The sequence below is a fragment of the Podarcis raffonei genome, chromosome Z, assembly GCF_027172205.1.
Source record: "Podarcis raffonei isolate rPodRaf1 chromosome Z, rPodRaf1.pri, whole genome shotgun sequence".
Lineage (NCBI taxonomy): Eukaryota > Metazoa > Chordata > Lepidosauria > Squamata > Lacertidae > Podarcis > Podarcis raffonei.
In genome coordinates, this window is record NC_070621.1 from 10504532 (window position 1) to 10527698 (window position 23167).

The 23167-nt window shown below is 44.5% G+C and overlaps 1 protein-coding gene across 1 annotated transcript; it reads right to left on the reverse strand.

Moving 5' to 3' along the window:
* Nucleotides 1–362: 362 nt before the first annotated feature.
* Nucleotides 363–23118, reverse strand: PHF19 (PHD finger protein 19). The gene is made up of 14 exons (XM_053373950.1): nt 23011–23118; nt 22333–22414; nt 18629–18724; nt 17353–17453; nt 16502–16650; nt 14849–14944; nt 14522–14590; nt 12795–12915; nt 10385–10452; nt 9846–10016; nt 7012–7096; nt 5391–5476; nt 4716–4814; nt 363–3841 (listed from the first exon to the last, which is right to left on the reverse strand). Exons 1-14 carry the CDS (start codon nt 23086–23088, stop codon nt 3493–3495), a joined length of 1650 nt encoding a protein of 549 aa, XP_053229925.1. The 5' UTR covers nt 23089–23118; the 3' UTR covers nt 363–3492.
* Between the last annotated feature and the right edge of the window lie 49 nt (nt 23119–23167).

Genomic DNA, 23167 nt, shown 5'->3' on the forward strand with positions numbered 1-23167 from the left:
ACTCCGAATCAAACTTAGTTGACTACCTCCCAATGGGTCTTACCACCAAGTAGACTTGCATAGGACTGCATGGCTCTCATGTGGTTTTAGATGCTGTCGCTCAGCCAAATCTCATTTGGTTACATGGTGTCTTCATGAAGCTGACTCAGTTCAAAGGAAGGAAGCTTTGCCTACACTCAGATTTGGCTTCAGGCACCATTGCTCAGCCAAACCTCACTAGCTTATGTGCTGTCAACACGAAGCCAAATCGGAGCGAAAGTGTGGACATGCTTTTAGTGTACTATTTGATTAAAACTGGATAGGACTGCCAAGGAGCAGATAAAAATTGCTTCAGGGACCAGATCCAACCCACAGGCTGGCAGTTGATAATACTAATAATAAATTTTTATTTATACCCCGCCCTTCCCGGTTCAGAAAACTGGGCTCAGGGCGGCTAACAACAAATTTAAAACACTCAATTGATGCAACAAAAAACAGCATAAAATACAGTATACAATGTGAATAACAATAAATTCAGAATTCAAAAATCAATTTAGGGGGGAAATCCATCCAATAAACATTAGATGATCACCAGGGCTAGCTGGCTAAATTAGTCCTATTTGGGCCAGCGAGGAGACCAGGGAGAATTAGCTGTGGGATCCCAGAGCGGGTAATCTTCATAAAAAGGGGAGGGGGAGGGAAGGAAGGGGAATAAAAGATCAGGCTAGGTTCAAATTGAAAGCCAGGCGGAATAGCTCTGTCTTACAGACCCTGCGGAACGAAGTTAAATCCTGCAGACCATCCCGCCTGCAGAGCAAGCAAATAGTAAAGTAATAAATTTGATCCTTCCTGCCTCATTGGGATTTGGCTCCATAATAACCCCATGCAAGCTAATGAGGTTTGTCTGAATTATGACACCTGAAGCCAAATCAGAGCAAAGGCAGCAATGCCCTCTGCCATCACTCTGATTTGACTTCACAACACATGTAAAGCAATGAGATTTGGTTGAAAAATGACATCTGAAGCCAAATCAGGCTTCTTCTTCCCACACTCAAGAACTGTTGGTTTGAAAAATGGCTCCTTGCAGCAACAAGGAACACAGTTGCCTGGCAAACTTTACAGTCCCCACCACAAAAATCAGATAAGAGTCCCAACTTTTCAGCCTACAGACAAGGTGTCAGATTTGAGATGGGGGGGGGGGCGACTTTTGGCTCAGCCCTAGCTAATACTGCTTTACCTTCACGGATGACTATATAAGCAAATACCATCAACTTTCACACATATAGCTTCAGACATACAAGAGAGGTTGGGTTGCGCCACATTCACCCCCAATTCTCCTCCTGTTTCCTCCTGAATCTTTGTAGGATGCTCAGAATTGAACATTTTTTTTCAGTTGATTCTACCTGTCTATTATTATTGCCTCTTCCTCCCTGCCTCCTCTTTCCCTGGCCACCCAGCTCCTCCTCAAAGACTTGTCATATTGCACATACATATCAGAGCTATAATCTCAGGCCTTGCTTGCACACACACAATAGAATCAGAGTGGTCCAGTTGCAAGGCAGAAGAATTAACTGGACCACTGCAGGCATAGAGTGAATTCCATAAAAAATAATCCCATATGTTCTATATCTATATTTCCCTCTATATATCTTCCCATAAGTAGAAAACTAGCTGGCTAAGACTCCCTGATATTCTAACTTTCTGCTTGGATGGAATTGTTCCATATGGAGAAGCATTCAAACATGTGTTCATCCCCCTGTCTTGCAGTCTGTATTGGTACAGCCACATGACCTGAAAAGCTGTCTGTGGACAAACACTGGCTCCCTCGGCCTGAAAACGAGATGAGCGCTGTACCCCATAGTCACCTTTGACAGGACTTAACTGTCCATGGGTCCTTTACCTTTTTTTATCTTACAGTCCATCCTACCACATTAAAGTTCTACCACCTCATTCTCCTGGATATGCAGACCAGGCCTCATTTGTGCCATTTTCTCACAGGACACAGGGAACCTGGTCTTCCAAAAATTGCAGGGTCAGCCAGTTATATTCACAGCAACCAAGCACATTCACAACCAGTGCCGGATTTACTATAAGCTATAGCTTAGGGCCCCACTCTCTTGGGGCCACCCAAAAAAAAAATTAAAGGAAAAAAACTGGATGTACATTTCCAAAAAATAAAATAAAATAAAACTTACATACAGCAACAGTGGCAAATGGCTTTAGATACCTATTAGGTCCATAAATTACAATATAGCATATATTCCACACAAAAAACAGTGACAATTGGTTGTTGACAAAGGACAGCTGGACATATAAAGGGCCCCATTACCTTCAGTAGCTTAGGGCCTCAAATCCAGCCCTGTTCACAACACAACAGCCCTCACAGGCTGACATTCCTGCATTGCAGGGGGTTGGAATAGATGGCCATCTCTATGATTCTCTGTCATCACTGACCAACTATACCCTGTTCTCCCATATATCCCAGTTAGTCCCCTCAGCACAGCCAAGGGGTTAGATAAGCTTTAAGCGAATCTTTTATTGAATGTCTCCTCAACTCTACAAGTTTAAACCAATTTAACTCTCCACTAAGGAACAGAAGTCCTGCATGGGACTACGAACCTTCAACAAATATTCCCTCACTGCCTCTCAGAACTACCACCCGCAAAGTTGGGCAGAGGAGAGTTATGGCTGTCAAAACTGGTTTTGAACCAGTTTCAAATGCATAGCATAGGTAAGTGGGTTCAAGGGACACTGGAGCCTAAAAGCAGCTTTGGCTGGCGCCCAGCTAACCTGAACCGACATCAAATGCAGGGCAGTTAAAAGCATGGCTGGGCTAAAAGCTTTTTTTGCAGGCACCGCCAATCAGCTGTATTTACAATGCACTGTGCTCTGTGGGCACTGATGCTAATTGGCCAGGGCTTGCAAAGTATCACCCAGAGTTATGCAATTCCCCAACAATCAGCTGATCATTGCATTGGCAAGAAACAGGTCACCAGTGGGAGAGACTGCCCACTTATCAAACTTGGCTTCTGTGGGTGGATCTTTCCCCCACCCCCATTCTTAAATCTTTCTGTCACTTCATCCTCCCTGCCAAGAACAAGGACCCACCCCTGCTTGGTTAAGCAACCTGGACAGTTTTGTCCCATCCCAAAATGGCAGCATCAGTTTCCCTCTCTGCCTGTCACCACGTTTGAAAGAGAAGAGTCCTTCTGGAAATGGCAGGTATTGTCCTTCTTTCGACAAATAAAATACATTGTTTGTACCCATTCACTCCTTCTCTCACCCTTGTAGAGAAGCAGTGTTACAAAGCAACATGATTCCATTTGATCTGTAGCTTACAAAAATCGTTCTGTCAACGAAGCCTACTTGAAGGCACCTCATCAAAGTATTACCCAAACCCCACCCCAGAGTGCCCAAAATAAGCATAACGTAGCTTACATCTGATCGCACGACTCCTCTGAGTTTATTTCCCCCAAACTCTTTCTTTTCTCAAGGGCAAACCACCCCAGACACTCAGTAAGGGGTAGTGCCCTCCCATTCTATCAGGTATTCAACTTTGCCATTTAGGTTCACCCTACGGGCTAACACTTTGTACTTCTCCCCACACACCATCCTGCCAGCAGCGCCAAAATAGTTGTTGATTGATGATCTGAGGTAGGACGATGAGTTGCCTTCACCCAGGCTCCCGAAAGCATGACCCTGGGCGGGGTTCTCTGGGCGATCTGGGCCACCAGTTGCCTCACTTTCTTCTGAGGAGCAGCCAGGTGTGACCTTCTGGGGGCCCTCCGGACATTTCTGCTTCGTCTCAATAGTTGTGTAGCTTCTGGATGTCATCTTACGCTTCCGGCTGCCCAGGGTCCTTCTAGGTAATATGTAATAATATTATTAGAATAATAATAAATTTTTATTTATACCCCAACCTTCCCGGCTCAGAAAACCGGGCTTAGGGCGGCTAACAACAAATTTAAAACACTTAATTGATGCAACAAAAAACCAGCATAAAATACAGTATAAAACGTGAATAACAATAAATTCAGAATTCAAAAATCAATTTAGAGGGGAAATCCATTCAATAAACATTAGATGATCACCAGGGCTAGCTGGCTAAATTAGTCCTATTTGGTCCAGCGAGGAGACATGGGGAGAATTAGCTGTGGGATCCCAGAGCAGGTAATCTTCATAAAAAGGGGAGGGGGAGGGGAGGAAGGGGAATAAATATTAGAATAATATTGCTAAGTTACGGCTGTGGTTGTTTAGCTGACAGATGTTTTGGAACAGAGATGGGGACTCTGGGGGCTGCCAGATGGACTACAGCTCCCATCACCCCTCCAAATTTAGAGCACATCTTTCCATAATAGTTAGCTGATCCCCCATTTAAAAATTGTTATATGGTTTTTGTTGCATGGTTTTATGTGTGACTGTTGTTAACTGCTCTGATATGTTTTCAAGAATAGCTGTCTAGAAATACTTCTACAAATAAATACATGTAAGTATCTCGAGGGCCACAGGATCACCATTTGCACATTAAATGAATCAATTAAAAACCATTCCAAATTACGAGTCCCACTTAAGTAAGTGTGTAACTCTTAAGTAAGTACATATACATGTTGCATTTTGATGGGCAGATAGACGTGCTTATAAAAACAGCAGGTGTCAAGCGCCATCTTTAAAGTAAATAGAAGACAGCCCACACTGAACCCAAAAACGAAAACAGAAGATAGCCCCTGGCCTCCCACCTTGTTTCATAGGACACGCTGGTTGCGGCTGAACCTGAAGTACTGGCGGCATCCGTCGCCGTATCCACGTCAGAAAAGAAATTCTGGCTCGAGCTTCCGCTGGGGAAAAAGCATAAAAGCATGAGCAGGGAAACAGTCAAACTGCACTGAGCAACAGCTTAAGCAGAGGCTCTGTCACACAGCGTATGTCATCATCATATAAAAGAGTGCTTCTGAGCAAGTGTCTGCAAACCTTGCTTTGCCAAGTTTTCACCTGGGAATGGACCTCTCTCTCCCCCAACCCCCATTTGTGGAAAGCCTTCCTGCAAGATATGCACCTGTTTCCATCATTATCAACTTCCAGGAGGAATTTAGAAACATTCATGCTGATCTGGGCATTTGGTGGCATACACAGGCATCATTCATACTCTTCTTGGCTACCCAGGAACGACGTTTTTAATCATAAATGCTCCTGGGGTATTTTAAACTGCAATTGTTTTATGCACGTTTTAACTTTTTTGGGGGTGGGAATTGCTTTTAAATTGTGGGTCTATTTTCTGCCCTAGGCTCCTTTGGGAGGAAGGCTAGGATATGAGTTTAAAAAGTAAATAAAAGCAAAGCATGTGGTCTTCCACTGGGCTATGCCTCCCCCCGCCTTCCAACAGCCTTGCTCCAAGCCTTGCCTGGTCCTGTTACCTTTTCGAGCTCTGAATTTCGTCCACATTGAAGTCAAAGATGCTCGCCAGGTGATGGTTTGTGCTCCAAGCAGAGGCAAAATCAGTCTGCAAGTCGGGATGTGAAGAACAGAACGATGACAAAACAGAAACCTCCATTACAAATATATACACATATTATCAAGCAGAGAGGTGGGGAGTTTGATTTCAACGACAGACTGGACGCTTATATCTCTCACTCCTCATGGGCTAATTTTAACAGATGGATGGGGCTGCCCACTTGCCAATCCAGATGGCATAGTGACATCAGGTGTGCCTTTTTTGTGTGCACATGATCAAAGGCATGGTGTTTTGCAATTGCCACCAAACAGCTGACAGTTAGCTCCTCCAGAGCTTTGCAAACACTAACCATCTGATTGGTTGCAAAGCATGCAAAGCACCATGAATGGAACTTTGTGGGTGCTTGCAACCCACCCCCTTTTGACCCAGCTATGGCTTTATTTGCCCTCACACCTGACACTGCATGCAGTATCAGATACAAAGAGCTGAGCTGGAATGGCCTGCTGGGTCAAATGGGGTGAGGGAGAGGGCTAGTGGGCCTGATTAGGCCTACAAGCCAAAGGTTCCTGACCAGTGCTCAAGCAGTATAGCATGGCCAAAGGTCAGCTCTCTCTCTTTCTCTCTCTCGGCTAGATTCCTCCACCCTTTGTGCCTTAACAGCAGGTTTAAATAGCCTGAAACAGAAGCAAGCCAACTGCTGCTCTGAAGCCTCTGCCTCCCCTAAAATTGTTACCCAGCCCCGCCCCGCCCTTGTGAAGCCATTGGTGCAAGCATACAAGCCCCCATCCCATTCTGAAACACATCTCACATACGTGCAATCAAACCAAACACATGTTCTTCCTGTTCACCCTTGCTTGCTGTCCTGCATCTGCCCCCTCCCTCGGTCATCAAATTTTAGACTGTAAGCTCCTCTAGGCAGGGAGCTAAATTGTCACCATTCTGCACTGTGCCAGGCAAAGTGGTGGCGCTGTCCTGTATGCTAATAATAGCAAGCTCATTCTCTGAGCACTGATCTTTACATGCCCAAAACAGCACAAGAGGGAGATAACAGCAAGCTCAGGGGAACCTGAAATATTTGAAGAAGTATGAAAAATATTGGGTGAGAGGGAATCTTAAGAGGAACCCATAAACAGATCAGTGAGAAAGCATGCTGAGTAGGTATGGAATGATGCCTGAGTGCTGGAAGGCAAGGGGAATGGAACACCAAATAATAAAAGAAATTGAACAGAGTAATTGGAACACTGAACAGAAGCACTCCACACTGCAACATTTTACTGCAGGTTCCACTTGTTTTTATGCGGAATGCTGAAGTATAATGAGGACTGAGCATGCTCAATGGTCATAGGATGCTGACTGACTATGGAAGCAGGGCAAGGTTGTGGTGGAAATGCAGTGAGGTGCTTTGGAAAAGGGCGTATCTAACTGGCACCATGAACAGCCCAAGAACATCAGCTGCTGCTAAGAAGAAAACCATTATTCAACCACTCTGGTTTGAGTAAATCAGGAAATCTACAAAGAACCACATGGGGAGCTGAGTGAGGGGCAGTTTCTTTTCTTCAAAAAATAAAAATAAAGAAACTAACACTGGGAATCGCATCATCCAAGAGGAACTTTGCCTTTTTCCCCTTCTTCTTCTTCTTCTTCATCTGTACATTGTGCGGTGTCGATCTGTGGAAAAACAATATTGGAAGAATTGACAGATTTAGTATACTTTTGATGTAAAGTTTTTGGTTTGCCTTTCCCATGCTGGTTGCGTTCTCATTTTTCACCTCCATAATAGCTGGGCAAAATGGCAAGATTTGCACCATTCCTTCTCTGCATATCCAAATAACCTCCTTCCCTACAGATCCTTGCAGCTGCTCTGATCAACAGGCAGAAGACCTTTTTAGTACTTCCACCACCCTCAGAAGTTCAGAGAGGGCCTTCTTTGCAACAGCCCCTGAGTTGTGGAATTCCCTCCCCACAGAGGTGCAGCTGAAACCTTCATTACATAGTTTCCATCATATGCTGAATGGCCTTCAACATATATATATAGGATGCACCCTACTGTTGTGACTGTAATTTGCAATAGCAAAAATACTATTGTGTTTTTTAAATTGCTGTAGCCCACCCTGGGACCTTATGGCAAAAGGCAGGTAAGAAATATAATTAGTAAGATTAAAAAGACATCAGTAATGATGCTGATGACTGAATACACATAAAGGGATTCTAAGTTTGGAAGCAGAGGGTAATAGCTATTCATAGTGACAGAGGAAGCACCAAGGTCGGCTCTCCAGATGTTGTGGGACTCCAACTCCCATCATCCTTGTCCATTAGTCATGCTGGGTAGCGCTGAGGGGAGTCGAAGTCCAACAATACTTGGGAGCAGCACCTGTTGCTGATCTCTGATTGACACTGACTGGCAGTGGCTCTCCAGGGTTTCAGACATGGAGTCTCTGTCACAAGAGACTAGGGCCCTGCGGGACTTGACATCTTTCCGCAGGGCCTGCAAGACAGAGCTGTTCCACCTGGCCTTTGGCTTGGACTCAGTCTGACCCTTATGTTTCCCTCCCCTTATGGTTTTGATTTACTTTTAAAATGAGGCTGCATTTTAAATTGCATTTTAACCTGTATTTTAAATTGGGGGTTTTTTCCTACTATGTTTTTATTAATTTTACTGGTGTTAGCTACCCTGAGACAGCTCTGGCTGGGGAGGGCGGGATATAAATAAAAAATTATTATTATTATTATTATATCTCCCAGCCCAACCTGGAGATGGCAGGGATTGAACCTGGGACCTTCTGCATGCAAAGCAGGTACTCTGCCACTAAGCTATGGCCTTTCTCTGACATTCATGATCCTAAACACAGGGAAAGGAGTACCTGTAGGCCTGGGCAATATGGTGATAGATAAGTGAGGACTGGTTTGAAATCCACATCGTAATCACTGGTTCAGAATATTTGCCCTGACTATAATATAAACTGCTCAAAGCCAAAGAACGCTTTTGTCTGTTGCTCTTCCTGTTAGCTCCTGCAGATGGCAGCAAACCACAACACAGGCACAGACCAGGAACTTTCCTCTGGCTACAATGCCATGAGATTCTCTTGCAAGCAGGCTGGCAGGTGCTGGGAGTCTCTTTTTCCCCATGGGGCTATTCTGAATTCAAAAAACAATGAAATAAACCTTGCCCTGTAGTTTAAGCCTCTTCTTTTCCTGAGTTCCCTTCCTCCTTCCCTTCTCCCTTTCTCTCCCTCTCTTTTCCTCGTGTCCATACCCTTTGCTTCTCCTCTTTTGCAGGGGGCGGGATGTGCAATTGTCTCTGTCTCTCTCTCTCTCCCCCCCCCAATTATGCTCTCACATTTTAAAGAAGGCCCAACCCCCGGTTCATGTGAGCAAGAGCGACAAGGGGGCTCACTCAGCTGAGGCACAGAAAGGCTTCCTGTGCGTCAACTGACCCATTTAAAGAAGCCCTCAGCCCCTCCAGCGTGAGCCAGAGCAATAGTGGGGCTTCTTCAACTGGTAGGGCTAAGTGATGTATCTCTGTTGCTGCTACTTCTTCCCCACCTTATTTCCAACATTGTCATATATTGGCATATAAAGGTAAAGGGACCCCTGACCATTAGGTCCAGTCGTGACCGACTCTGGGGTTGTGCGCTCATCTCACTCTATAGGCTGAGGGAGCCAGCGTTTGTCCGCAGACAGCTTCCAGGTCATTTGGCCAGAATGGCTAAGCCGCTTCTGGCGAACCAGAGCAGCGCACGGAAACCCCACTTACCTTCCTGCCGGAGTGGTACCTATTTATCTACTTGCACTTTGATGTGCTTTCGAACTGCTAGGTTGGCAGCAGCAGGGACCGAGCAACGGGAGCTCACCCCGTCGTGGGGATTCGAACCGCTGACCTTCTGATCGGCAAGTCCTATTTAGCTGTAAACCAGATATTACCCAGTCCTAGTCACCTCATACATTGGTCCCTGCAAAGCAGTTATCCGCTGCTTGGCTTCACAGTTACAAAATGATCCACAAATTTCCTGGCCCCGCTTGCCAGCAGTGAACCTGTTATATGTTTTTTACTGTATTGTTTTCTGTGCAATTGTTGAAAGCTTTTAATGAACAGCAGTACTGTATATAAATATTTTTACATAGAACAAAACATCCTGCTAGATTTTTGGAGGCGGGGGAGAGGGAGGGATGGCTGGCTGGCTTACTCATTCTGTTGCCTGGAAGTATGGTGTGGTGGTTAAGAGTACTAGACTTAGACAAGGCGGATTCAAATCCCCCTTGGGCCACAAAACTCGCTGGGTGACCCTGGGCCACTGGTCATCTCTCAGCCTAGCCTACCTCAAGGAGTCTTTCAGAAGGCTCCCTGAAGGAAGGGTGAGATACAAAAATGTATGAGAAACAGTTCTGGTCACAAGCATCACCCTGCTCAAGTGCAGACCTGCTTTGGTTGGAGGACTTGGGGTTCTCTGTTTCCTTCGGCTGAGGAGGTTTGGCATCAGCCGGCCCTGGGACCTTCCCTGGCAAGAGTTTGTCTGGTGGGCTTGGTGGGACCCGGACCCGCAGTCGGAAAATGCACTTCTTCTTCTTGATTTCCTTCCCACTCAGAAATCTGAAAGGCAGCAGACAGTAAAGTTTGGTATTGATTTTTCAATTGGTAGTGATTCCCCCCCAGAAAATGCAGTTCTAAAAGCCACCCTGCCTGGTTGCAGATTGGCAAAATGTTTTTAGCACTTGTAATGTCTACTGTGCTTTTAATTAAAAGCTTTTCGCTTGCAGGTTCGGCAGCATCTTGGAAAATGGTTTTCCGAGACTTTTGTCAGGTTCCGTGCGATGGCTATCTCACCTTTTCCCTTTCCAAACTCTGACTTCCAGGTCAATCAAATGGAAACTGACATCAGGAATGGCTTTCCAAAAGATGTTGATTACAGGGAACACAATAAAAGTGATGTGGAGAAGCAGCCCTTTTATTACTCTTACCTGCTTTTGTAGCTGTTTAGTGCATTAAGGAGATGTTCGGCTCTCTCTGCCACTGGAGTGTTCTTCAGCTGAGAGGAAGAACTTACTTAGTTATTTTCAATTTCTTTTTAAATGATGTTTTAAAGGGTCAGAAGCCCTCTCAAGGCAGCCTTCCTCAAACTGCATCATAACATTTAAAACATAAAAACACAAGTATTAAAACTCAGACAGCAAAGTACGAACAACCTGTTCCAGACCAGCAGCCCACATAAAACATTTCAGACAGTTTGGAGTAATTTATAAAACAAAAAAGCAGCTGCTAGTTTAAAAATAGGGACCTGCATCATTGATTAGAAGCAGACTGAAACAACGAAAAGGCCCATTTAAAGGGGCCAAATGCACGCTGGTGGAAGAGCAGCTTCCTTGAATGCAGAAGGTTGGAGGTTCAATCCCTGCCATCACCGCGTCTGAAACCCCAGAGAACTGCTACCAGTCCGTGTAGACAGTGGTGAGCTAGATGGACCATTTGTTTTAAGCAGCAGAAGGCAGCTTTCTATGTTCCGCAGAAGGGAATTCTTAGGACCAGCACCAGCACCGGAAAGCAGTCAGGGATGAGGGGCTCTGTGGGTCCCCATCATCCTTGATCATTGGCCATGTTGGGCAGTGGGGCCGAGGGGACCTGGCAGCCAACAAAATCTGGAGGAAAGTAAAAATCCAAGAGTTTTAGGCCCCAACCCAGTTAAAGTTGGTCATGACTAAGGCTGCAATCCTGGGAAGTCCTGCTGACATCTGAGTAGACATGGTTAGAACCAGTGATCTTTTGGGGGGGGGGCAATGGCATGCAGTACCACCACCTTTGGGATGCGGGTGGTGCTGTGGGTTAAACCACAGAGCCTAGGACTTGCCGATCAGAAGGTCAGCGGTTCGAATCCCTGCCACAGGGTGAGCTCCCGTTGCTTGGTCCCTGCTCCTGCCAGCCTAGCAGTTTGAAAGCACATCAAAGTGCAAGTAGATAAATAGGTACCACTCCAGCGGGAAGGTAAACGGCGTTTCCGTGCGCTGCTCTCCTTCGCCAGAAGTGGCTTAGTCATGCTGGCCACATGACCCGGGAGCTGTACACCGGCTCCCTTGGCCAATAAAGCGAGATGGGCGCCACAACCCCAGAGTCGGCCACGACTGGACCTAATGGTCAGAGGTCCCTTTACCTTTACCATCACTTTTGGGGGGTGTAAGGAGGCGGGAGGGCTCTCGGACCCTGTCAGAGCATCACAACTCCTTCCCCAAGCCCGGGAAGCATTTGCCCAGCTTAGGGAAGGAGGCATGATGCTGTGACAAGATCCTGGAACCCTACTGCCTCCTACCCAAAGCCAGGCAGGGGAGGTCACTTCACTTGGGTGGCAGCGCCCTGGTAGGTGGGCAGGAGGGCAAGGGAGCATCAAGCAGGTAATCTGCCCTTGGCATCACCCCACACCCCTCCCCCACGCACTGGCCCCTCGCCCTGCTTGCTGGTGAGTACTGGAACTTTTTTTTCTGGGGAAAAAGCGCTGGTGCAGCCTAAGTCTCACTGAAGCCTGAAGAATAAGTCAGCCTGGCTGTGATATTTTATTAGCTCATTTGAAGCCTTACTATTTTAATTAAAAATTAAAAAATCAATAAAAGTTTAATATTGCTAAGGGGGGGCACGCAAGGCTTTGCACAAGCCCCCTCCTGGCCCCACATCATGGCTATGGGGTTTATGCCTTATAAAGAGTCAGACCCATCTAGCTCATTGTGATACTGAGTGCCATCAGCCCTCCAGGGTTTCAGACAGAAGTCTTCCTCAATCTTACTTGGAAATGTCAGGGACTGGGCTTGAAAATGTCTCCACATGCAATGCATGTGCTCAAGCACTGAGTTGCAAGCCTTCCCCTGATGGAAGCTGAAAGGGGGAGATGTATTGCAAGTGGCTTCTGCAGTTTCATGAAGCGTGGCCAAACATTATTCGCAGGTTCCTTGAGGGCTAGCAACTTTTTTAAAAAAGAAAAAGCTGAGGTTCTGAATACCTGAACAGCACACAGCTCCCTGTTTCCAAAAAATATTAATTTAGCATTTACTGTTATTTACTATTTCCCCCCCCCAAACTGTGTTTATTTTAAATTGAAATGACAACATATATACTTATACCAGTGAACATTCTGATTACGACCACAAGGTGGAGCCCACGTTCCAGCTTTGAAGTTGTAAATGGAACCAAGCAGAGTTCTCAATGACTCTGTCACCCTCCTTCTTTCAATGCAGAAGTGGGAAACTTTGACCATCCAGATTGTCAATGGGTTCTAACTCCCATCAACCTCAGCCAGCATGCCCAAAGTTCAGGAATTATTGGAGTTGTAGTCCAGCAACGTCTGCCAGGCTACCCTGCTTTAACTGGTTTGACAGCCAAGCCACTTACCTTCCCAAGTTGCAGAAGGTTCCAGCGCTGATTGACAAAGGTCAAGATTTCATCAAAGTCAAAGTATTTCTTTTTGCTTTGGACACCCAGGTTGTAGAGTACAAGATGCACGAGATCCACCCTGTGCGTGGTAAAAGGAAACAGAATGACCAAGGCTTCCTGCAGAAGATCTGTTCACAGACCATTCATCCTGATTTTGCTTGCATAAATACTATGCGGATAGTAGACTATAGCCACATTAACACCATAGATTTAAAGCCCAGTGATACCACTTTAAACAGTCATGGCTTCTGCCAAAGAATCCTGGGAGTTTGTTGAGGCCGCTGAGAGTTATTAGCCGGCCCCCATTCGTCTCACAGAGCTACAACTTCCAGAGTGGTTTAGCAGTCAACCTCTATTCCCGGAGAGATTGTAACTCCAGGAGTCTATTTTCACTTACATGTGCATTCTTAACCACGCTTTTATTCCAGCATATGAATTCTTGTGCACATTACCTGGCAGAAGAGCTGCATTGCAAATTTCAGAGCAGAGCAAATTCTGAAGGTGGCAGTATTTCACTTCCCATTTTGTTTTGGGAAGAATGGATTAGGTAGGTTCACCTTTAAGCAAGACCTGAATCGAATTTCTCCCTCATCCCTAAATGCAGTGGAGATATTGCTCCTTGCATAATTGCCACGTTCTTTACCGCTACCAGTTTACAGATTGCCTCCCATTAGAAAGACTCCAAAGGACATCTCTGACACCTTGGCACTTTCCAAGCATCCAACGCAACACAGAAGGATTTTTAGAGTTCACACTAAACATGGTCATTTCGATAAGTGCCTGTAAATCAACAATGTAAATAGAAGTGGAATTAATGTAGATCACTGGCTACTCATGCTTACTTATGAGGAGGCCATTTCACAGACAGCTGAAGCCTTGGCAATGCATTCAATGATCTAGTTATCTGACAGTGTCCCTAATCAGTTTTCTTCTTATAGGCTATTGCCTTGAAGGTCTTTTCCACCTGGCCTGGGAGGGCAGGTGAACAGGGTTTTTTTGGTATCTTTTTAAAAGATCTTGTGATTTATGTTTTTTGATGTTTTATTTACTGTTTATGACTACTATTGTTATGTTGCAGTAATGTATTCTTGCATGTTGTAAGGCACATTGAGCATAGTTTGACTGTAGAAAGGCGGCATAGAAATAAAATGTATGTATGTATGTGTGATATAAGCATGTCACACTCTGTAGCAGGGGTTCCCAAAAGTGAGTAGTGCCATCTCCACGGGGACCAGTGGGAGTACCTGGGAGGGTGTTAAGAGGCAAGGCAGCAGTAGCAGAGCTCTGGAGATGAAAATGACTATCAAACTTTGAAAAGCTAGTACCACTGGATGAAGTTCATCAGTTTTGCTGAATTAATTAAACTAAATAGTTTTTGTTTTATTTTGAATGAATGTGCAATTGATTATTACTGTTCGGAATTTTATTATGTTATTGTCTTCCTTAGTGGCGGAGGGGTATTATTTCTGAATAATGATTTATACAGGGTGGAGGGAGCACTCAGGATGAGTTTATAGAACCAAGCAAGGGCGGTCCACTGCTCTACAAGTTTTGTTGGAACCGTATTTATTTCACTACAAGTAAAATATTCTATAAAAAAATAGAAAATAAATATTGCTGCTTATATACAGCTGATTTCCATCACAATAATAAACGCTGAGAGTGCGCTTCTGCCTCAGCCTTACCATCTCAAAGACAAACGTTTGATGTACTCTGGACCCTGGTTGCACACCGCGCAGCAGAAAACATAAAACCTGAAAGTTAAAAAAACAAAAACAAATAAATGAACAAGCAGAACTTTCTTTAACTCAGATTAGCAGCATTGTATACCTGGTGTTGCTCTGGTAGGAAGCAAAAAAAAAGATGTCAGTGAAAGTACCAGGCTGGGGAGAACATTGCACAGATTGTAGCCACCACCAGAAAGGCCCTCTCCCTTTATCATTCTCCTCCAAGCCTCCCTCTGAAAGGGGACCCCAACACAGCAAACCGAAGAAGGTGAGAGAAAGACGTACCGGTCTCCATACATCATTGGGCAGCTAAGGCACTGTGTGCAGGCTTCATGGAACCACTGTTGGCAGCGGTAACATTGCAGCATCTTCAGGTACCACCTGGAGGGGAAAGAAACTTGGTTGGACCGGGAGAGAGTTGCAACACCTGTGGAGTATTCCCTACTCAAGTCTGCCAACCACAGTACTAGCATGGGCTTCCCAGAAGGATGCTGATGAGGAATTGCGGCCTTTGGGCTGAAAAAAAAATACCCCACTGGTGAGTTAGATTAAATCAGTCCTTCACAACCTGGGACCCTCAAGTCGCTGTTGGACTCCCAGTTACCATCAGCCCCAGCTAGCGTGGCCAATGGGCAACGATTATGGAAGTTGTAGTCTAACATCTGAAGAGTGCCAGGTTGAGGAAGTCTGAATTAACTCAGAAGAATGTAAGAAAAGCCTCCTGGATCCGCACAATGGCTCATTTAGACCAGCACCCTGTTTTCTCACAGTGGCCACAGAATAGCTATCATGGCTAGTAGCCATTGATAGTCAATTCCTCTGTGAACTTGTCTAATCCTCTTTTAACACCATCTAACTTGGTGGGCATCACTGCACTCTGTAGGAGTGAGATCCAGAATTTTGCTGTGTGCAACTTTTATCTGTCCTGAGTCTTCCAACATTCAGCTACGTGAGTTCTACTTTAACTCTGAATTAATGAAGACAGTGCTCATCCCTAGCAGTCTTCCCATTAGACCTTCTGGTAGGCCACTGTGAGAACAGGATGCTGGACTAAGTGAGCCATTGGCCTGATCCAGTAAGGCTCTTATATGAGGTGTTCCCAATTTAGTGCAAGTCAGAAAAACTGCAGACGGTAAGCACCATCTTAAAAGAGGCATTCATCTATCTATATCTATCATCTATCTATCTATCTATCTATCTATCTATCATCTATCTATCTATCTATCTATCTATCATCTATCTATCATCTATATCGGCAAAGGATGCCTCTTCCAAGCCAGTGGCACACACATGCCTCATCTAAAAGCCAAGAAACTTGCTAACTGCTTAACTTATTTAATTTAACTGGTGAACTATTCATCTGCAATTTAACTGATTTATATTTCTGCAAAGCAGGTTGAAGTGAGCAAAGCTCGATCGATAGAGCATGAGACCCTTAATCTCAGGGTTGAGGGTTTGAGCCCCAAATTGGGCAAAAGTTTCCTGCATCGCAGGGGGTTGGACTAGATGGCCCGCATGGTCCCTTCCAACTCTACAATTATATGACTCTATGATTCCAGCCAGGCAGAAACACAATGGGAGTGCAAAGCAGGGCCCATAAGTGGTGTGGCCTGGAGAGAGCCCCAAGGACCAGACAGAGAGGCTTGGAGGGCCACATTGGGACCCCAGGCCAGTCACTTCCCAGCTGTGGTGTAGGTAAGCCTCTCTATCTATCGAGCTGTGCAAGACACACACATTTTAAAGCTTGCATCTACACCCCTGGAGATGTGGACCACCACATGATTCAGGAGCTTAAATCTCCAAAGGAAGACCCCCCACAGAAGAAAAGGGCAGGATAGATTTGCTCCCTATTGTCAGAGGTCTTCAGAAAGCTCCATCTCCTCAGACATGCCCCCCTCTCCTGGGTGCCCCCTTTGTTTTCGTTTCGGTTTCTCTTACTCGCCAGGGCCGCCACAGTAACAGTAGCACTGCTGGTGATTGGTTCTGTGGTGAGAGTCCCATTCCAGCTCCTGCAAGTTATAGGACAGCACCATCTTGATCCTTTGCAGCGTCTTCGCAATGGTGCCTTTCCTCAGGGCTCCACCATTCTGCAGAGGCAAAAAGCAGCAAGAGGTTCAGACCACAAAAAGGCATCAGGGACTGGCAGGTGCTAGAGGATGAATGGGGGCGGGGGGGGCGGGATGCTGAGCAAAGCTGGGGTGGGTATAAATTTATTATTATTATTATTATTATTATTATTATTATTATTATTATTATTATTATTTCATTGACAAGAGACCTGCTTTGCATGCAGAAGGTTCCATATCCATGAAGGGCCAGGAAGGACCCCTGTTTGAAACCGTTTTTCTTTCTCTAATACTTTTTAATCTCCTCTCTTGTTTTCTTTCTTTAGGTTTTCCTATTTCTTCTTGTCTTTTATTCTTCCTTCCTACGTTCTTTTACAGATTAAGTAGCTGTTTGTATCAGTATATTATAACATGATACTTTGTGATGGATATGCAATTTTGTATATCTCTGAATACGTATCAATACATAAATTAAATAGAGAGAGATCTTGAAGAAATGGTGTCAGCATAAACAAAGCTTAAACTGGATGGATCAATGGTTTGACTTATAAAAATAATAATATTCTGGCTGTCCTCTGGCAGAGACAGCACACTAGGTTTGATCCACCACTAGCAATTACTAGGTTTTCACATAGGGGCATCCATAAAGAAGCATCTGCCCAGAGATTGTATGCTCCCAAAACGAGAGCTAGCAGAAAGCATCCCTTGAATCCTATCACTCACCCGTACAGCCAGGGCAAAGATGCATCTCCGACAGAACCAAGATGAATCCAAGGAACTCTCATCGCTGCTCACCGCTGGGATATGGCATTGCTGGTGAAAACCTGAGAGGCAAAGTTTTGCAACTACATCAAGAGGCTGAGCACTTTCTACAGGGTTGCACTAGGCTGAATCCATCACACCATTCATTGAAAGTGCATAGCTCCCCTCCCAAAGAATCCTGGGAACTGTAGCTTGTAAAGGGTGCTGGGAGTTATAGCTCTGCAACGGGCAAACTACAGTTCTCAGGATTCTTGCACTCTTGTAACCCCTAGGCTACAATGTCAGGCAACAGAATGATAAACACACACACACACACACCCCTAACAGAAATTTTCAGTCCTTGAACATTGGAACAATCCAACCCACAGTGGATTGATTCACTGTTTGCAAACAGGGCCATGAAATCTGGGGGACCATTTTGGGAAGAGGTCTAACTGTGAGGCTGAGCACCAGAGCGTTATTTGCAGGGACCAACATTTGAGACGAACCCCTTCCTGCATTTACTCTGGGATCATGAATGTTGTAGAAGGGCCATAGCTCAGTGGCTGAGCACCTGCTTTGCATGCAGAAGGTCCTCAGTTCAAATTCCCAGCATCTCCAAGTATGGTTTGGAGAGACTCCAAAACCCTGGAAAACCATTGCCAGGAAATGTCAACACTGGGAAATACTGAGCTGGGTGGACCAATGATCTGACTCAGCTTAAGAAGATTCCTATGTTCCTAGGAATGTCACTCAGCATGCCACTGCCAAGCTCTGACCAAAGGAAAGAAATGCAAGATGTCCACCAGGACAGCTTATTGGCACCAGCAGGAGGCTGCAACCATTTAAGGGCCACTCGGAGGCTGCTCTCCTATTGAGGCAAAGGAGTCTGGCCCCATCCACCAACCAAAGAGCAGCAGGAGGGAGCTTGCTTTCCAGTCTCCTTGATAGAAAGAAAACTAAAGTGCATAACATGAAAGGAAAAGGTATTGGGAGGGAGGAGGAAAAAAGCAAAATTGGGGCATCAGAGAGTTGCGGGGGGGAATCATCTTATTATTATTCTTACATGCCACTCTAGGAATCTTTTTGATCTGGAGAGCAGGGCTTTTTTTTTTTTTAAAGAGACTTCCTGCTAACCTAATAATGATACAGCAAGCTTACTGAGCAATAAGGGCATTCTCGTTGCTGCCATTTTCTGCCTCACCGCCCCCCAAGCCCCTAACACAGGATGGTGGAACTTGCAGGACATTCTTCTTACCGAGTCCACATTTCCCGCATATCAGTATGTCATTCAGGGGGGATTTTGTCTTTTCCATACAGATGTTACACATTGACTCTTCACCAGGGAGACCAGCTGAAAAAGAAGACGAATGTCAGCAGCAATCCCCACAACCGCTTGGAAAAAGGATGGAGTACCATTGTACTGTTGAGAGTGTATTAACCTATGGTCTGTTTGTGTGGTTTGGGAGCTGCACAGTCAGGAGAAAAACAATGCTGTCCCGGATTGTAAAGACTGCAGAGAGAATAATTGGGTGCACTCTTCCCAGCTTGGATCAAATCTATGCTTCCAGGTGCTATAAGAAAGCTGCAGAGATAGTGCAGGATAGTGTACACCCTGGAAACAATCTCTTTCAGCTTCTGCCTTCTGGAAGAAGGTACAGGGTTATAAAGACTAGGACTAGCCGCCTGAGAAACAGTTTTCATCCAAATGCGATTTTGGTTTTAAACGCTGTGTAAGGTAGCCTCTGTGGGAGTATATTATATTTAATTATGGGGTATCAGAGTTTTTAGAGGGTTAACCAGGCTGGGATAGCAAGCTTGTTGGTTTTTGAATGTCTGATGTAGATCTTTTTCAATTTCGTTGTTCTGTATGGGACAATGACAATAAAGATTATCGTATCGTATTGAAGCCCAATCCTATTGTCACTGGAGGTGGGAGATTTCCACCTCATATACAAAGATGAAAAAGCCTTATATCAGGGTCCCCTCCAGAAATGCATTTCATATAACACCGGTGGTGAGTTTTCTGCTCATAATGGTATTGGGGCGGTTATATGCAGGCCACATTCACACACATACAGCACTATGATGGCACTTTAAACAGGAAGAACTACAATTCTCAGAGTGGTTCAGCAATCCATCCCTCTTTCACAGGGGACTCTGGGAATTGTAGCTCTAGGAGGGGAATAACAATTATCAGCACCCTTAATAGCTCCCTTAATTCTTTGGGGGAAAGTCAGGACTGTCTAAATGTAGCCATAGTCTTGCTTATAACAGTTCTTGTTCCAGCAAAAGTTTCAGGATGGACATACAGCTTCATTTCAAATTGGTGCATGCCCCATAGCCAGGAGCAGAACGATTTTGAAACTAATTAAGCTTAAGCTTAAGGACCTCTAATCCTGAAAGGGCCCCAGAAGGAATGTTAGTCCTCATTGCTTACATGTTTTGGATCTAGTAGATCCAATCTGAGTCTCACAACTCAAACTGATTAATTTTTTATTGTGTATATTTCAACAATTCCAAAGTTTGAGAGTCAGCAGCACAGATGTTGCAAAGGTGGAGTGTCACTGTAAGTTGGCTGTTCTGCTGTGACTAATGTATCCCCCTTTTTAAAAATAAAATAAAATCAGAGGTGGGTTTTCTGACTGGATGAATATGCTCAGAACTCTGGAAAATCGTGAAGACAGCATGGAATATAAGGGGGGCAATGTTGTGCTGGATAACAAAAAAGTCAAATAAAAATACTGTGGATCAGCAACTTGAAGAACAGATGAGAAAAACCATACAGTACTATTTTGAAGTATTGAAAAGAGTTGTAGCCGACTGCTTGATAATCCAGTTAAGTAAGAGGACTGGCCCATATGAGCAGATTGCAAAAAAGATTCAAATTCTTCTCAGAACTGATGAACAATTCTGAAATTGATGTGGACAGTAAAAATCTGATAATATCATATTACAAAGATGATATTGACCACAAATTAGTAAATGGGTATTATCAGTTCAAAGAATATTTGCACCTTAGGAAAACCCAGAACACAGAATAAAAGATGCCATCTAAAATTCAATGTGCAGGAGGTCTTCCGCTTATATGTGAGCAACACGTAACTGAAGTGTTGCCCAATATTACTGCTACACTTAAGCTATACTTGACAATGCCTATCATGAGATGTGAAGCCGAAATGAATTTTTCAAAGCTATTCTTTATAAGCTCTCATATGATGAAACTGTATGTTGCTAGAGAAGTTAGAAAAAGAGAGTTTCGTAAAATGTGCTCCATGTAGTACGTATTTTCATAGGCTTCTAAAATAGAAGATTATATTGACCGTGGTATTTTCTATGTTTTATTTCATCATTCTATGATGTATCTTGCATGTATATAACATTTTCCTAATTTTCATACCCCCCTAACTTGAAAACTATGAGGCACGGAGGTGTGGGAATTATTCACACCAGTGATATCAACATGTGAGATAATCCAGCACAGCAAATTTAATCAAAATCCAAGATGTAGTAGCTACATTTAAAAAAAATATGTGGTGAGCAGTCGTGGAACAACCTCATTGAAGAGGATGACAGTGGTCACCCAGACCTCACTGCTGGTTGCTTCAGGGACCCCTAAATGTAGTCTGCCACAGTCCACAGCTTCCTGCTGAAGCCCTGTAATTTTTTATACCACAGATGGTCCAGATTTATCTAGTCTGTAGTCTAGATTGCAGGAATATCAATTTAGAGGGGGGGAAACTTCACATCTGTAGGAAAAACAACAGGAATGTAGCAAAATGTTCCAGGGGGTTCTATGATATTGTTCTTTTCAACAAAATATAATAATATCTGGATGAAAAGCTTTGATATTAGTTAGATGACCTAGCTCTGGTTCACCAGATGCTTGCTGTCTCATCTTGCACTATTTGTTAAAATATCTGAGGACTATTAAAGTGAAAGAAAGGTGTTTGTCAAGCAAAATAAAAAAAATCCAGGTTTTGTCTTGCTTCTGTTGCTCCATGATGCAAGAGCTGCCTCTCTTCATAAGCACCAATGCAGTAATAAAGAGGAATGGTGTGTGGCCACACCAGTAAATTTACCACTATTGCACTATTATTGTATCAACGGCATGTTGCAGAAAACACCAGCAAGAAAACCCCAAAGTGGGGGGAAACTCCCTGTCTGGAATCCTGGAGAGCAGCTGCCACTCAGTGTGGACAATATTGAGCTAGGCAGACCAACAGCCTGACTTGGTATAAGGCAGCTTCCTATGTTCTAGCATCAAAAACTCCTGTAAGTTGGGAGCACAGGAAATTGCCTTATAATCAATCTGACCATCGTCCACAATGAGCTGAACAAGTCAAGGTTGGTATGTGAAGGTTGTGTTTACAGGAGAACCATGGGAGAAAGACAGAACAGGACGTAAGCAAAGGATTGTTATTAGAAGCTGTGGTCGGGCAAGAGATAAGGAAGCTAGAAGCTTAATGTTATGACTCACAGAAAAACCATTAGAATTTAGCTGAAGGTGAAAGTAATGCTATAGATGGACATTATTGCCCCATCGCTTATAAGTGCTGTTTTCATATTTGGTGTGCCACCCACTGTCTCCCTACTTGCTGATTGCGTCAGTTGTGTCACACCAGCCTTGGAACACCTAAATAAACATCCCGTTTTGCTGACAATCAGGGGTGGGTGGGTGTCTGGATTCTCTTGGCCATTCCAGGGCATTGGGCTTGAACCCCAGTATCTCTCAAACACTATGATCCTTCAAACCTAACACATCAGGGAGAAGCTCTGCAGTAGAGCCATTTGTTTCAGGAAGTCTCGTTGTGTGTTTCAAAATGGCACCCACCTACCCCTGAAATTTAACATGGTACATTCTGCTCCCACACTTCAGGATCCCCCTCCATTGTTCCACTACCACCAGCATGTAGGCTGGGCCCATGCAGAAGTCCCAGAGAAGACTGCAGACTCACTCACCGTGCTGGATGTCTTTCCAAAGCACCCAGTATTTGGAGTTGTCTTCAAAGGTCATCAGGCAACTCTGTTTGGAACCGCTCACCTGCAAATATGGAAACCAGGGGGCAGAGAGAGAAAAACTGTTAGGAACCAGTGGTTCACACAAGATATCATAGAATCATAGAATCATAGAATGATAGAAGAGTTGGAAGAGACCACAAGGACCATCGAGTCCAACCCCCTGCCAAGCAGGAAACACCATCAGAGCACTCCTGACATATGCTTGTCAAGCCTCTGCTTGAAGACCTCCAAAGAAGGAGACTCCACCACACTCCTTGGCAGCAAATTCCACTGTCGAACAGCTCTTACTGTCAGGAAGTTCTTCCTAATGTTTAGGTGGAATCTTCTTGCCAGTTTGGATCCATTGCTCCGTGTCCACTTCTCTGGAGCAGCAGAAAACAACCTCTCATTGAAATCAACAGCAATATAAGGTGCTTACATTTGATTTTATTTGATTTGCACATACTCTGTGCAGAATATGAATAAAAAGTGAAGATCTTCCTAATGTTCCCAAGAGCATAAATGATGTTTTGTTACCCTCCATGAGAATAGGACCCAGCATTCTTTGTCTAAGGAAAATGATTTATTTTTTCCAAAAAAGAAGCTTTTTTTAATTAAAAAACAAAACACTTTCTTTACCCTCTTGATCTTCCCAAGGTAATAGAGCCCATCAGTCCAACAGCACAAGACGTTCTGTCCTTCCGATAGCTTGAGCATCAGTTCTTGACGGCTTTTACGGTTCTTGGCGACTGTGGATTGGTCAACAGGTCTGCTGCCCGCAAGCACAGGCTCAACA